Source organism: Rhamphochromis longiceps, linkage group LG23, assembly GCF_057381845.1.
Source record: "Rhamphochromis longiceps isolate RC_006_pf linkage group LG23, R_longiceps_female_GT1.1, whole genome shotgun sequence".
NCBI lineage: Eukaryota > Metazoa > Chordata > Actinopteri > Cichliformes > Cichlidae > Rhamphochromis > Rhamphochromis longiceps.
The window spans coordinates 25,170,805-25,188,218 of NC_140578.1; the positions used below are offsets into that span (position 1 = coordinate 25,170,805).

Sequence of the window (17,414 nt, forward strand, 5' to 3'; positions counted from 1 at the left end):
TCTCTTTATTCTAAAAACCACACATGTCCAGAGAGTGGAAACATGCACACACATAGGAGTCTGAGTAGCCAAAGCCCCTGAAAACAATGGGCTCTGCTGATACGGCCTATCCCACTAAGCAGTGTCAACTCACCTAGGCAACATGGACTATACCACTCCTCCTGCAAACAGGGGAGGACGCCTGCACTGAAGGAGCTCCCACGGCAATTCAGCGGTGTCTCAGAGAGCTTTAAAGGTCGTCTTGTTGTTCTGAGCCCGTCGTTTGCTCTCTAAACCCACTCAGATTAAAGGTCTTCCCAGCAGCAGCTTGTTGAAACACCACCAGTCCACCTTTCCCTCCTGTTGACTCAACCCACTCTGCAAAGCTGGGTCCACGCTGTGGCTTTGCAGGGAGTAATTGGATTCAAGCTCTAAGACTCTGTTGCCATTTGCAAGCAAGAAGACGAGCATGTTCTTCTGACAGGACAGGACATGGTGACACATGTAATCAAGAAGGTTATCTGTACGGGTGCATAGCGCTGTGAGAATGAATTTGTATTCCTGATTTCTTATAGTTTTTTTTTTTTTCATATTTATACACCTACATGTTTTAAGTCATGAAACAAATGTTAATATTTGGCAAATTAGTTCATTTATTAGGAAAAAAAATCCTAAAAAATGTACCTGGGCCTGTGTAAAAAAGAAATTGCCCCCTATAGCTAATAACATGCAAATGTGACAAATATGGAAAAACTAAGAAATCAAGAAGGTGCAAATACTTTTACTCAAAACTGTACAAAGCTCTTCTTATGAGTCCTCATTTTTATATCTACAGGCATATCACATCTTTATTACAGTTTAGATGCTCATCAAAAAATTAAGCAGCAACCACCAGGGTGAAAACCTGCAGTTCCTCTGATGTCCACTAGAGGCTGTCCCCAAAGTGAACCAGTCCCTATAGACTCCCATGTTAAAAAGTCCAACTTTACAGCAGAAATAAACATGTTTACAACCTGGTACAACAAGCATTCCTCGTCTTTATGGATATTTTCCACCTTCATACAAACTGTACATCATGTAGATCATTTTTAAAAAAACAAATTTGGGGGGATTTTGTTGAGGCTTTAAGTTGGCATGACTGGTTTGATTGACAGCTGTGACAAGCAGTCGTCACTAATAAGACTTGCTGAGCTGGACCTCTGGACTTTGTCTGTGCTGATATATTTATGCTGATATGATCATTTATTATATTATTATTCTGCTTTGCTTCACTCTTCCTCTTGTGGCAGAGCCTCTCACAACACTTTTCAACCTCACACTGGATATGAATGAAATTCCCTCAGTATGGAAATCAGCTTTTGTTGCTCCTCTATTAAAAGGGGTCGACTCAGCAGTGTTAACTAATTACAGACCAATATCTAATCTATCTGTGCTGGACAACGTTCTTGAAGCTCTTGTGTGTGAGCAGTTAAAGGAGTTTTTACACACCAATGCCATTTTATCTGAATATCAATCAGGCTTTAGGAAAAATCACATTACTATCACAGCTGCAATGAGAGTGGTAAATTATATTACTATTGTACTTGATAAGAAACAACACTGTGCATCAGTTTTTATTGATTTGTCAAAAGCATTTGACACTGTTGATCGTTGTATTTAGAGTCTTCCAGTCGGGACTCTCTGACAGAGCAGTGGCATGGTTCTCAAACTACCTCAATAATAGGTATCAGTGCATAAAATCTGATGGTCTATGTTCTGACTTTGTTACAGTGCACAACGGAGTGCCACAGGACTCTGTATTAGGTCCTCTTCTATTTATCTTCGTCTGCATGGTTACTTGTTGCTTTCTGTTCCATTTGCCCGAACTGAATTTGGTAAAAGAGCTTTTGTTCATTTAGCACCCTCGGCTTGGAACAAATTGCAGAACGAATGGAAAATGACTGAATTCATTTCATTATGTGCTTTTAAATCTAAACTACGAATCCTTGAGGACAAGTCCATAACATGCAACTGTTTCAATTAGATGTTGCCTGTGTTTAATTGGGTAATTTCTGTAACTGTGAGACACTTGCTGCTGCCTATCTTGGCCAGGTGTCCCTTGAAGAGGTTTTTAATCTCAATGGGATCTTCCTGGTTAAATAAAGGTTAATAATAATAATTAACATTTTTCTTTATTGTTAGGTCGAGTTTTTGATTTATAATTTCAGCATCTTGAGCATGAGTTCTTGTTATGTTTGAGTTTGTGTTATTGTTTGGAAGCCTGTTACGCTGATTCACTCTTTTAGTGTTGCTTTTGGATCATTGGATTTTTCATTCAGACAATTTTCATTTCTGACATGTCTGCATTTTACTGTTAGCAACATTTACAGACTTTTCAAAAGTTAGAAATCTGATGAGCTGCTGACCTGCAGGTTAAACTGGTCTCTTACCATCTCCCAGTTGAGCTGGCTTGACAGAAGTTTGGAGGGAGGGGTGTTTGGTGGTCCTCTCGGTGTAATTTACAAGTGGTTATCTGTGCTCTGGAATAACAGCACTGGCCGGAGCCCTGCTGCCTCCACAATACCAGCTTTTGTTTAAGCCTCGGGAGCAAACAAACAGCGAGAGGCACACGTAAGAGACTGTCAGGCTGCAGCCGACCTTCCTCTCCATCCCACAAGCTCGTGTTTGTAGAAGAAACACTGCAGGGCTTTAGCATTTTCAGGGGACAACTTGTGCTTCTGAACCACATATTACTTGTGTCTGCATTTTCTTTCTGATATATACCGTCAGACTCCGGCACTGTGGTTTTGACCTCTGACCTCCTGCTGAACTCCTGCTGACCGGCTGGCTGATGCTCAGCCCCAACAAGCTACACATGAGCCAAGAAAGCAGTCAAACATAGCAAAAACTGGTATAAAACCCCCCAAACCCTAAGAAAGTTCCTCTTTTGTTCCATAAAAAAATATAAAATATATATATATATATAAAAATATAAAGAAGTAGCTGCCATTTTTGCTGTAACGGTACCTTCGGACCACCAAGGTCAGGGTCTTGTGGGAGCTCTTCACCAGGCATATGGCCTCCTGCCGAGAGCCACTAAGGGGAACTGAGTTCACACTCACAATCTCATCGCCGGCCTGAAGACGGACCGCCGCAGCCACGCTGCCATCCTCCACCTGGGCAACACGAGGGTAACACACATGGAAGTTACTGCATAACAGGCCACTCTGTGACTCAAACTTGTGTGTGTTTTTAGGGCTCCACAGAATCACAATATCACTAAATGCATCACTTGGTAAGCAAGAAAATCTCTTTTAGTTTTCACCATTATTACATTTGGCAAAGGTTGCAGTCACTTGGGTGAAACTAGTCACAACTAAATATACCTCTTTGGTTGCTGGTAGGTCGCTTCAGTCAGCTGTAGCTTCCATGGAAGACGCTGACTCAGTGGTAGTAAAATTGTGAAATGTATAAACCAGACTGGAAACTGTTTGCCTTCAAAATAAAAGTTGCACCTTTTGTCATGTATTGGTTGCAACAGACTACCTTTACTCTGAAAGTGAACAATCTCTGTTTTTGGTCTGTGTTAAACTTATTCAATTTTCAAACTATGTAAACGCTGGGTGGCAGTGGCAACCTGCTAGCAACCAAACCAAACAACTCTCTATGTTACCAATTTCACTTGGCAACAGTCAGCAACCACTCAACAATCACTCAGCCAATACATGTTGGCTCAGTGGCCAATACACTGACCAGTCTCTACACCTCAGCGCTGAAATTTTCAACATGTTATCTTCAGTATGTTAAGGTTAAAAGAAAATCCTGCAGGAATACACCAATCAGAGCATCAACACAAAACCTGACACACAAAGCTGTCTAAACAGAGAGTGTGACAAACTGAGCTCAAACTTTGTCTAAAAAGAACATCTGTGTATCTGACGACTGCTCCACCTTCACTTTCTCCATTACAACGAACAACGTCCATCTTTTACACACATCTATGGTTTGGTTGAACATTGCTGCACCTTTGGCACCATCCCCTGGATAAAGTTTACCATTATAGTACAGACTTATTATTATACATTCATACATTCTTATATAGTTCTATATTGTGTATTGTGTATTTTGTTGTACAGTTATTTTATTTTCAACTTTAATTTATATATTTTATCTTATTCTTCCCAGTTAAATTTACCCTTCATTCTAATTTGTGTTGTACAGTTATTTCATTTTTAACCTTAATTTATATTTTATTCCTTCCTAGTTAAATTTACCCTTTTTAATTTTTCATATTTATTTCCTATCTTATTCATAGCCTTTCCTTTTTTTGTTTTCTTTAGGTCACGAGCAGTTGTCCAAGCATTTCACTACATATCGTACTGTGTATGACTGTACGTGACAAATAAAATTTGAATTTGAATTTGATTTTATTTCATAGGCAACAATAGAAAGACATGCATGATTAAACCACCTGATAGAACCAGCAAAAAAAATCCCAGAAACACGAGGCATCACACCAACTTATATTTTCCTATTTTCTTTTATCTTTCAGGTGGATGGTTCACTCAGTAAACTGTTTCATTATCCAGGAGAACCTGTGTTGGCTGCAACCCGAGTCCTCTGATTAATATTAAAACCCTGAGCCACCTGTAATCTGAGGTACCCTGAGATGTACCTCTTCATGCAGCAGCAGATGGAAAAGGCTGCTGCTGCCCCACTGATCAGCAGGCAGACAAAAGCTTCAATGCTCTCAGGAATATGACCCTAAATTTCCAATTAATTTGAAGTTAAGTTACTCTGCAACCGCTGAGGGCACATTTCAACCTCAGGTGTAACATCTCACACTGCTTTCAGCGGCTCTAATTAAAGTCCAATGATTCAGGCACAGACAGGGTTTAAATTCTGCACCAGACATCTAACTGAAATGAAACAGATCGAGGGGATCCCTGTTCATCAGTCCATCCTTCCCATTCCAAATCTCAAATATTACCCGTTACAGTGCAAGGAAACTGCAAATGTGCTCTGACACAAGAGTTTGACATATTCTCCAATGCGTTGAATATCTACAGCCAACATACAAAAGTATTTCTTAAAAATTAAGGGCCAGAGTTACTAAGTGTGGCAGACAAGAGGTTTAAAAAACTAATTTTGACTCCAAATATACCAGAAATCATTTAGAAGATGTACTGAAGAATGTAAGCATTATTGACCATCAGAAAACACTCTTACTGCGTCACATGCATGTGTTTTCTGCATGCCCTGTGAGGCTTGCAGGTGTTTATTACTGTAAATACTGCAAACTATGAAATACTGAAGAGAAAATGGATGTTTCTGCTGAATAGGTTACTAATTATTTAAACAGAATAACAAAAAAAAAATCTTTAAAACCAACAAGTTAGCATTTAGTCAAGTTTAACAGATGTACAAATTATGCATTCGAAACTGTTATTTCGATTCTTTTCTTAATCAAATCATATTTTAAATGCAGCTACAATGGGTGACGCTAAATGTCCACACACTCCTTGATAACACATCACTCCACTCAAGAGGGTAAATGCAACATACAGCTTAGCCATTCATTTCCTATTTGGGCACTGCACATTCATAAAATAAGAATAATTAGTTTTACTAGCTAGTATATTGGGAATGTATTGTTCAAACCACACATTTGAACATCTGGTTAAACATTTCAGACATTAATTAAAAAAACTTCAGATGTGTCTGACTCCCATCAACAGCTGTATTTTAAAAACTATAGTAATATGATATGTAACCGATCTACTACCAGTTGTGATGTTGCAGAGCTCTGTGTGTATGCACTGCTGAGAAAGGATATGGAGATGTGCTTGGAGGCAGAAACATAGTTAAAAACCTGAAACACTTAAACCCAGTGTAACAATTATCTGTAGTGCCAGTCCTCCCAAATCTTTCTGGTAACACCATCGACGTTTGTTGTTCCATTTGAATAAACACTCCTAGCAATAACTATTGTAATCACGCACAAAAAAAGACATTTTACTGCATTTATTACAGTGCAATTTGCAATAAATTAACTTTATGTTGTGTTTTTATTATTCATTTAAATACTCTCCTCCCTAAAAATGTATCTGACAAACACATACACGATCAGTCCATGCCTTTCTGGCTCAAAATGGACACTACTTAGTTTAAATAAATCCTGATGGCAGTTCTTTAACACCAAGAGACAGGCAACTGAATCTGCCCTTCACAGGTAAATAAGGTTAATGAGTAAAAAAAATGATTACATGTTCTTTTAAATCACTGTACAAAAAGCACAAAGTTCTGCGTGTTACCTTTGTGATGATCAGGGGTTCTCTGTGTTCAGTGCCTCCCCTCAGTGTGAAGCCCCACGGAGCTCTGCCTTGGAGCAGCACCTCCACCAGCTCTGTGTCCTCCTCTTCCTCTACGTTCTTCTCCTTTACTGTCCCTCTCCATTTGTCCACCTCTCTCCACCACTTCATCTCCCCTGCTGAGAGCTTCAGGTCATCTCTGTAGTCCACAGCATGCATGACGCCTCTGGTTCAGTGAGCTCCATCAATACCAGCTCACTCTAAGGAAAGACGGAGCATTTAATGACAGGGGCACCACCAAGGGGGGCCGAGGGGGCACGGGCCACCCCCACAAAGTTTGTTGGCCCCCTCTGGGCAAGAATGTCCTATGTTGGTAATAATTTTGATAAAGGTGAGGATAAGTGAGAGGAAGACACCGTACAATGAGTTGAAACCTTAACTTGTTATTTATTTTTGCATAAACAATTTTTGTCATTCGTATTGTGTCACTTTATATGTCCCTCACAATTTCCCGTCACCGCTCCCCTGTATTTTATTGGCCCCCATATGGCCACCCCAATGAAAATGTTCTGGAGGTGCTCCTGTTTACAGAGCCAAACGGCAATAATTAAATAGCTGTTAGCTGTCTGCTAGGCTACATCTAGCCACTGAATAGGATCGCTGGACTCTGTTTGTGTCTTTGTTGCATTTTAATGAAGTTATTTGACAAATAATATGGATTTTATTTGTGAAGTTTGAGAATGTCTGAAACTGATTAGCAGGTAAATGGGTCTATGTGTTATAGCTGTACAGTTTATCGGCGCAATTTGCTAACCAAGCTAGCATTAGCTGATAACTTAGCACATCACCCACTTGTTGACATTTGGTGACTTTTGGCTCCAACATGGCAGTAAGTAAACATTAACATTATAATTACCATCTTTTACATACAGTCTATAGTTTTATGATAAAGTCATAAAATTGTCATTGCTAATGATTTACACTGAAAACCTTTTAAAGAGAGTGAATGTGATGTATTACTGGGGGGGGGGGGTTAATACCATTAAAGCATCTAGTTGTTTTCTTTTTTAAAAAGGCTGTTTTCATCCAGCAGTTTCCAAACAGTTTGAAAACCCCGCTCAGTGATGGTTTTTAAACCTTTAACACTAAAGTGTCTTAGAAATGTTTACCCAGAGCCTAAATCAGTGATAAAACAAAAACAACACATAACCAAAGCTTGTTGTGGCCAGGTTGCCACACCCCAACCTTAAATTGACAGGCAGCATCTTCAGTGTTACAAATGCTAACATACATGTCAGATAAACTGCCCCAATCAGCCTTATGTTTTTTATGTTTTTAAATATGTTTTAGATATACAAAATATTGCATATTTTACCACTGTATAGATGTGAAAACACCACTAACCATATTACGGCAGATAAAAATCAATTATGACTGTATGAGAAATTAAAATGAGCTAAAGTTGAAGAGAGTTGAAAATTTAACCCTTATTTTATGATTTATATAATTTCGACACCTTTGACTTACTGTAAACGAACCTTCTCTCCACAGCCTCCAGCAGGTGATGGTGTCGCTCTTTCTCCAGTCTTTTCTTTTAACCTGAAGAAACTCGAACCGCTGTTCAGAAAACTTCAACCCTCCTCAGAGACTCGCAATCATCTCTCCCTCGGTCTTCTTACACCTGTCTTATGATGTCACTACGCCCCCTAGCGGCGGCGTCTCACCGTTTGATGCCTTCACTTGCTGCTGTAAACTTAATTCTCCAATGAACCTTTCATTTACTGACATTTACTGGCGTTTACTGACCCGTCTGACTGAACATAAATGCACCACAAATATTTGATTTTCTTTATTTTTTTTCTTTTTACTTTAAATCTGCAAGTTTCCTTTTCTGTTCTTAAACCTTAGTCATGAAGTAAATATTTAAGTGATTACTCTCTTATTAGCTCCATCCTTCCTTTCGATCAGCCAGGTGCAACAGCTCATTGAGAGTTTTAACTGCAGACTATTTTGCATATTTAGGTTTGTGACAACTTGTTTTAAAAAGATGATTCCATAATTTTATACTTATGATTTTGGGAAAAAAAATATCTGTGATTAATAACAATACTCTACATTATTCAAGATACTCTATTTTATTATACTCTTTCAAGGTTGTATTCCATTTTGGATATAATTTACAATAAAGGTGACAAATTAACCCATATTTACAGACCAAGTGTGGCAGAAAGAAAAGCTCAGCGTGTCTCTCTTCATCAGCAAGACTACGCAAAAACTAGCAGGTAGAGTTTCACACATTTCTGGTCCTCAAATGCAGCAACACAGCCTGATGTTTAGACCTCAAAGTAGGAAACTCAGAGCTGTACGTTAGCACGCTTTTTGCAGGGGGAAAAAAAACATCTTTGTTTGTTAAGTGCACCTGCCACCTGCCTATGCAATTTTAACAAGAGACTAAATAAGTAAATGGCCTGTATTTATATAGCGCCTTACTAGTCCCTAAGGACCCCAAAGCGCTTTACATATCCAGTCATCCACCCATTCACACACACATTCACACACTAAATAAGTGTGATGAGTTTACTTCAGTTCACTGCACAGTCACCCACGTGGATATGTGTCACCCGTGGATGCTCTGCTCCAACAGCGGGACAAAGACGTTTGGGTCAGAAACCCCCGTGAAGCACAACAACAGTCAGGACATCTGCACGCGGCTTCAAATTGAGCTGAAACCTCCCTGCTAAGTCACGCTTTCTGTTCTCATGCTTGAATTATGGCTGACGGCGCCAAACTTTCCTGATTATTTACACACTATTGGACCAGTCAGTGACTTTCTCCAGATTTGTCCTCCATGGAAGGAGGCTGAAAGTTATTCTGCTTATATAAACTGTTTAAATGCATGTTAAGACTAAACATGGGCAAAGTAAAAAACAAAACAAAACACGAGGTCAGGGGATGTACAAGTCCTCGCTCTGAGCCAAAATCCAGGATTCAGACTGCTTGAAAGGCTCCTGAGTTTTTTCTACACTGGCTCTGTGTGATGTCATAGAGGGGGGGGGAGATATCCCTAATATGGTCAGCTCAGGCACAATAAACTCAGGGGTAGGAGTCAAAACTGCTTGTTTCAGACAGAGGATGAGCCGAGGAGCCAATAATGAAAGGACATAGAGCTGGCAATAAGCACAACTGATTTTCCACCACTGTCATTCACATCATAAATTCCACCTCTTACTGTTCATCTGCAAAACTGAAAAAAGTATTACAACCAAACTTTCATCAAGCAGTTTTCAGATCAAAGCTCTAAAAAAACAACAATGCTCACCGTCTGATTGGCAGCTAAAAACAGAGAAATCTCCCCGAGGAGGTGGCGGAGACTAAAAATAGGTGCCATAACAACCCAGTTTTGCTTTAGATGTTTACAGTATTTTTTTAAACTTACAGTATATATCTGACACAAGAACAGGAGAACAGAGTCTTCAGAAAGTTGCTGAACAGCATAAATGCATGTAAATGTTTCTTGTGTGCCAATTCTGAAAGTGATGGAGTCACAAAGACAAGGTGCTTCACAGCAGAGGAAACCACTCAGTCAGATCTTCCATTTGGCGAGAGGTCGTTCAGAAAATTGTATTTGATTTTATCAAATGCTCCATATGACCAGTCATATTCAGAAGCATGACTGCGATCTTTATGGTAATGTATAGGCAGCTTGTTAATTTTTGAATCAAAATGTTTGTAAGAGCATGCTATACAACAACCTGTGGTATTTTCTTGTTGAATAAAAGCATCCCAGTAAAGCATTTCACATGTCAGGTCCTTGATGAGATTGAGTTTGACAAACTGCAGGTGTTCTGTTATAGGTTTAGTTTTCAGATTTTACATAATAAGGTGTTTTGAGACCGCAATCGTTACAAACTGTCACACAATAAAGCTGATTCATTTTTTATGGATCCTTTTGTGGATCTTCCTGAACTTAACACGCCTTTAAATTTCTTATTTTTCCTGACCAACAGTGTTGGTTCACATCACTGCAACGATGTAGTGGTATACAGCACTGTGCAAAAGTGCAAAAATACTCATTTCTTTCTGTTTTACGTCCAATTAGACAGATTTTGTTGTAATTCCTTTAAGTGGTCTTGAGCAACAGTTCTCCAGACTTTCTGAAGGTCTTTCTAAATGTTTCTTTTGATACTGGCTCCTTTTTCACTCATTTTCAGTTCAATCCTTCTACCTGGACATTTTGAGAGGATATTTTATTTCTTTTTTGTCTTTTTTTGGGGGGGGGGGGGGGGGGGACTTTGTCCTGTCAATCATTCAAGCATAAAAAGGCACCTAACTTAAGGATGAACAGACAACAAAGAATTGATTTAAACTGTATCTTTTGCTAGTTTAGGAATCACCTTGTTGGTATGAAAATGTCATTTATTTCTGTCAACCTGTGTTATTGTTAGCATTTTTCATAGATTCAAATAAAGAAATTGGTAAAAAAAAAAAAACCCCAAAAACAATTATGTGTTTTTCTGACAGGCTGCTTATAATAAACTACTGTTAGCAGAAAACTTAACATATCTCAGGATGGTGTGCAGCGTATCTCTAAAAAGTTGAGGAAACTGGACAAGGGGAGGACAAAAGCAGAAGTATCAAGCCTAGCAATGTATATTCATGTCCCTAAGTAAAAGGAACATAATCCAGCAAAGACCTGACACAGATCCCAAACAGATCCTAGATTTCCTAGATCCTAGTATAACAACGAAAGGCAGAAAGAAGAGCTTTGAATGTTGTTCAGGAAGCATGAAGAACTATTCCTGCAGACTACTTTCCTATTCCTGAAGAAATTATATATTTCCCTTTTTCCTAATACCATATAAGGAAATTAGGAGTATCACAAGACTTTTGCACAGTACTGCACTTTAATATGTGTCAGTACGCTGGGACTTCTCAAAGCTAATTCTGTTGATAACAAATAAATACTGAAGTCACAAAGCTCAACGAAGAGAACACGGCAAACAAATTATGTACCAAAATGTGACAGTACTTTATGAGGCAGTGGTTACATTCAACTTTTAGACTCAGAATAAAGAGACTAAATTCATTTATGACAACTCTTCACTTCAAATTACCCCACAATAGCTTTTTCTCCTGCCTCCAGTTAACACGTGACAAAGTCTCTGCACACAATCCACCACGACAAAAATACAACAGCAAAATAAAATTCCAACACTGAATAACACCTGCAACAACGTCCTCAAAAAAAAAGAAAAAGAAAAGGGAAAAAAAGAGCAACTCTTTTCCTCTAAAATGAGTGCTGGAACAGGGAGAGGGACAAAGTGCCAGATCAGAGTCATTCAGTTCATGTTTTTCAAAATAAAGGCGCACATGGAAGATGCCCTGCAGGGTTTGCTTTGGTCAAGGCTCATATCAGGACACGATTTCATAAAATAGGACAGGAAGCAGCAGGGGTCCATCTACTCAGTCTGAAAGTCATTTTTTGTGTGAAAGTTGAGTTAGGATGGCAGAAAATTCCAGACATTTGCACATATGATTATCTGATATTACTGTATTTAGACCCCCATAGTGAGTCCACCAAAGTACAAAGTGCTGATTAAGTTAAAAATGCATTTTTATATGCATACAGAACATTTAACAAACACTGGAGATACGAAAGTAACATTAACAATAATACAGATTTCTGATCGTGCACAATACTGTAACTGAAAAGCAACAGCTGGATAAGCCATGTTTTTCTTCAAAGGTGGCCTATTCTGCTTTTTCTTATTTCCTGCTATATTTATCCCATTTCAATGGTGAATGTTCATATAAAACATGGCCAAGTTTGAATTAATGCAGTTAGTATGTAAGTAATCGAAGAGCCAAACTCTGTGGCTTCAGACAGTTAAACTACTTACAAATCCAAGCTCTGCAAAGCACTCTGTAAATAGCAATTAAACATGATGAAATTAGTTTTAACCTACAAAACTAATTTCAGCAAAGATGCCTTCATCAGGGAGTTACACAGGGGTCCTTCATCTGCTCAACCATCTTTTAAATAAAACTTTTATGGTCCAAGGTTTGACTTTGAGTTTGTGATTGCTGTTAAATTTCAGCTTCACATTTACCATGAAAATGAATCAGGATCTTTAATTTGGGACAGATTCATTAAAAAATGACTAATTTTGATCATCTTCAAATTGCATAATAAACTAATGGCCCAACGTTTGGACATATGAAATGACTGCTGTGAAATTTCATCTTTATATGGCAATTACTTACCTTTAGATATTTACTTTTTTTTTTTCATTCAAATTCCCTGTTGAATCCAGCAAATATGACACGTTGTACCCTAAAAACAAAAAAATATCAGCAGCTAGTCCAGATCAAAGTTTGAATACATCAAAAATTCTGGAGCTTCCAGATGGTATTCAAATTTTTAAAAACAAGATTTTTTTTTCCATTTTTGTGACTAACATTTTAATGTTAAAGAATATTTTACATTTTACTTTTCATTATTGTAAAATATAACTATATATCATTCAAAAAGTGTCACTAGTTTTCTTTTGCAATGTAAAGTTTTTTAATAGCGTGCATTCAAATATGGGACATTTTTTTCATTTTAGCCAGCCGATACTCAGACGTTTTTTAATAACTCTGTCCCAATTTACCTGAATTGTTCTGATGGTAAGAAATACCAGCGAATATTTTAGGCTTTTATTGTTAATATTTTGAGATATTCATGTTCAAACATTGCCTCACACTTGAATGTGCGAAAAGGCCTGAAAGTGGGTAAACACACCAATAAAAAAAGATATATTAAAAAAAGATATATGTGTGTAAGACTGCATCTTCTGTTATTTTCTGAAAAAGTGAATATATTAACAGTGATTATCTCAAAAGCCTTAAAGATTATACTAAAAGCAAAAGCTTATATTCAATAAGTCTTGTATAACAATATAGTCAATGACTATTTGTAAAGGTTGTGTAAAAACTGTTATGGTTTAAAATTCACTATTTGATTAGCACTCCTCATGGAGCAGTTTAAAAAAAGCTCTATAAAGCTAACAGCAGACACACACACACACACACAGTTAGAGAACATAGTGCAGCATTTAGCAGCTAAAAATACAGACATTTTCCCAGAGGAGACCAAAAACTGTGCTAAAAGAGTTACTTGTAATACTATACTTTTACTAACTTTTACCTTTTGAATCCTGCCTAAATGCGTTTTATATATATATGAGATATTAGATATATTTAGCATTTAATATATTTAGATTTTTCTCTAAATGCTCTTTTTGCACATTTGAAATTGTCTTTCTGTTGAAATACATTTTTTTTTAAAATTTGGTTGCATTGCTTCATTTTACATTCGGACATAAAATGAATGAGCTTCTTACTCTGTATCTACTGAGTGTGTTAAATGCTTAAAATGCTTAAATGCTGTGTTAAATTGTTTTTACAGGTTTATAGCACAGCAGTTACATATATAAAAAGTAAGCAATCATTATATGAATAAATTTGTGCGACTTTTGAGTATTTCTGGGCTCGCTGTTGGTTTGTTTTTGATGTGTGTTTGCATCCTGTTTGGTCAATTTTTGTTTGGATTAGAACACAAAGACCAAAACTGAATAACTGAAATGACTTATTTCATTGTTTTGGATGTTTTTTAGCATCTTTGGAACCTGTTTATTGGCTGCTTTTCTTAAACTACTAAATCAAACTGAAAAAAAAAAGTGCAATATTTGAAATCTTTGCATCATTTCTGTTAGACGTTTCACCCTCACGGATGCGTGATATCCTCAAGAGCAGCTACAGTGGTCAACCACCATGGAGTGGATCTTTCCATAGATGATCTGCTCCTTGCGGTTGAAATAGAGCATGTTAATGGGTGACATCTTGGTGGGTGTGCAGCAGGGCCCAGCTGTACCCCGTGGGTTAGCCTTGTTCACCAGGTGTGCATGTGGGTACTGCTGCAGGTGCAGGAACTCACACTCCCCTGAGCAGTAGTTTGCTCGGTAGCGTTTGGGCGCGATAATCCAGTCCCACCCAAACTCCTCAAAGTCAACGGTGAGTGGGTATCTACAGCAGCGTGTCTCCACAGACTCTTCATCACAGTTGAGGCCCGAGTCACGACGGGATCTCTTGAGGTTGTCGAGGATCTTGACCTCGATGAAGGGTTGCTAGGAAGGAGTTGTAAATGGAAAATTAAACAGTAATGCATAAGACAGCCTGGAAGGTTTATAGTTTATAGTGCCTAAACCTGACCACATAGTTTTTGGTGCCTCACTTTATTAAGTAATAATTTTGTTTCATTATAAAAATTATCATAGGTACTGAGCTTACTTGAAATTTAGCCAATAATTAACCATTGCTTAAGTGTAATGCATAAAAATAACGGCTACTGCAAACCAATACTTATAGAGTCATAGAGGAAATAGACTCACCAGTCCTTCCTCTCCAGGCTCTGCTGAAGTAACGGCCAGATCTTCTCCTTTGGAGTCGTAGGCGTTGATTTCTATGCCATAGTTGGTTTCTGGTTGACGCAGCCAAGCCTGCAGCAGAGACTTGATGTCGATGCTCTGCCAGGAGCCAGCACCAGCGTCAGTGTCAATTTTCAGGGAGCGAACCCGGACGCGGGTGCTGTTTCCCTCCTTGCCAGGTTTGAGGCGGGAGACCTGCAGGAAGACGGTGGTAACCACGTCAGCAGGCCGCAGGTGAACCCACAGCTGAGCGCTCAGGATGTTTTTGGGCTGAATCTTTGGACTGAGGCTGAACAGACAACAGGACAATTCGTCCTGGGCGATTGGATTGTCTGGAAGAAGTGAGTCATATAAAAACAAACAAAAAAAAAAAAAATGTTATGCTGTTGCATTAGAAACATTTTCACATAAACTTTTGGTTGTCATGCATGCAGACATTCATGAAAGGATATTATTATAATTATTAAAAAATATTTATTAAAACTGGAAATTCTGTTTTTGCTGTGCCACTACAGTATTTTTAGTGGCCCCCCATGTGGCCACCCCTATGAAAAAATTCTGGAGGTGCCCCTGATCATTTGAACGATGTTATTCCAGTTAATGCTGTCAGTCAATTGTCTGTTTTGTCTCCTTTTTGGAAAACTAAATGAACAGATTTGGAGAAATTCTGTAGCTAGAATTTAATGGTGATTTAAGATATGAGTGGTATTAGTATGATAACTCCTTAAATGTTTCATTTGTCCTTCAATAATGGTATTTTGCGTCACCATAACTTCTAAATTCATCAACTAGTTAATCTAAGATTAAAATTCTCCAGATTAAAACGACAGAAATCTGGTGCTAACCACCCCAATTGAGCATGTGAAGGCTGGGAGGCTCCCTCAAACGCTCAACACCAGTAATACCAAATACAAATCCTCGTTAAAGATAATTGTTGGTCACCTGCCATTAAGATTTTATGGCTAATATAAATATAAACATCATATCATATAAACATTTACGGCCTTAAAGTCGTAGCTCAGGTCTGTTTGGTCGTTTGCGCCTCAGCAGTATCCTATTTTACTGCGCCTCTTTACGCACAGGATTTACGCACAAAAAAGTGCAAAACTATTTATTTATTTATTCATGTATTTATTTGTTTATTTTAGGTATAAACCCCTCAGTGGTTTGTTTAGTTACGCGTTGTTGCCATTGTGATGATGGTCTCCGTGGTTGCGTGGTCTTCGTCCTCCACCCGCGGATCATACTGGTCCAGCAGCTGTGTCAGAGGAGGCGCTTTGGGGATCAGCTGGCGGATCATATCGCGGCTGATGTTGGGCGCCTGCTCCAGCCGCAGGATGCTGAGGATTTGCGACTTGATGCTGTGGAGCCTCATCTGCTTGCTGTGCTCCCGGAAGTCGCAGGCTGAACACTGCTCTCCGCTCTCCCCCAGCAACTTGGAGGTCTGGTTCATCTCCATGGCAAAACCCGAAGAGGAAAAGAAGATAACAGAAACGCTCAGGCAGAGCGAGAGGAGCATGCTGGAGAGAAGAAGTGAGCGCAGTGACGCCGTCTGATGTGAGCCTGTCCCCCCAGGACTTTATGATTGGCTGCTTTTTTTTTTTTTTTTTTTTTTTTTTTTTTTTTTTTTTTTTAGAAGTGACATTTAAAGAGGTAGGACAACTTTTCAGATGTGAAATAATCAAATACGTTTGATTGAAGTGTGTTTATAACAAGGTTTAAAAATGCAAAGCGGGACAAATGAAGCAATGCCACACTACAGTGTGACATAGCCTAAACACAGAGATATAAACATCTCTAAACGTTTCAGTCATGCACACAGCTAAGTCAGCTAGCTGGATCTCTTAGAATAAGCTTTTTCTTTCTTTTCTTTTGGTAACATCAACACAGAGGGAGTTTTAAAAAGTGAATTGACAGGTGCGCATTGCATTTTCCTCTCCAAGACCTATTGTTTGTATTTTATTTTGTTTTGCCACCAGATGGCGCCGCTGACTCTGTGTCTACATTCTGAGCTGCACAAACTCCCACTCTGCAGGACTCTGAAGGCACCATCACCTGCTCATGATCCATATTTACATTTTACTCGAAGTTGTTGCTTCCTGTTTGCTGAGGCTTAAAAATCACTCTCAGCTGTAAGTGTTAACTGGAAAGCTAAATCTACAGTTTAGTTTGCGCTTGTTGTTTATTAGATGACACATACGGAATGATATAACACTATGTTGTTGTTTTTATTTTAAAGAGAATCTATCCTGCTCATTTCTAGCTACACGTTTCTATTCTTGGACTCTCCTAAAGTAGCTTTGCATGAATCACAGTTCAAAATAATCCTTCTTTTTCTTGCATTGGGCCCCAGTGTTGCCCCTCAGTTCATCCTCTGTGTCAAATCAGCTTTGTAGCTCCTCTCCCTTTAAGCCTGCAGGGTCTGCCCCATTAGTTTTTCTTTGTGTTTTTGGCCTGCAGCTGACTTTCTTCTGATTGGCTGCCCCTCACAAACAGAAGGTTTCACACAGAGCCAGAGCCGGTGCACTCACATCCTAATCCTGTTTTGTCAGGTAACTCCTGCATCTGCATCGAAGCCAAGTGTCCTGTAACGTCATTGCCATTGATGCACTGGCAGTGGCAGCATCAGCCACCCAGAAAATAACAGTCCCTTTAAGGTGTTAAAAAGTCATGATTT

General features: G+C 38.7%; 1 protein-coding gene across 1 annotated transcript; it reads right to left on the reverse strand.

The window, feature by feature from the left end:
* Window positions 1–12,883: 12,883 nt before the first annotated feature.
* LOC146642043 (growth/differentiation factor 8-like) lies at window positions 12,884–16,258 on the reverse strand. The gene is made up of 3 exons (XM_085397483.1): window positions 15,917–16,258; window positions 14,702–15,069; window positions 12,884–14,437 (listed from the first exon to the last, which is right to left on the reverse strand). The coding sequence occupies exons 1-3, from the start codon at window positions 16,254–16,256 to the stop codon at window positions 14,057–14,059; spliced, it is 1,089 nt and encodes a 362-aa protein (XP_085253609.1). The 5' UTR covers window positions 16,257–16,258; the 3' UTR covers window positions 12,884–14,056.
* Window positions 16,259–17,414: the final 1,156 nt, after the last annotated feature.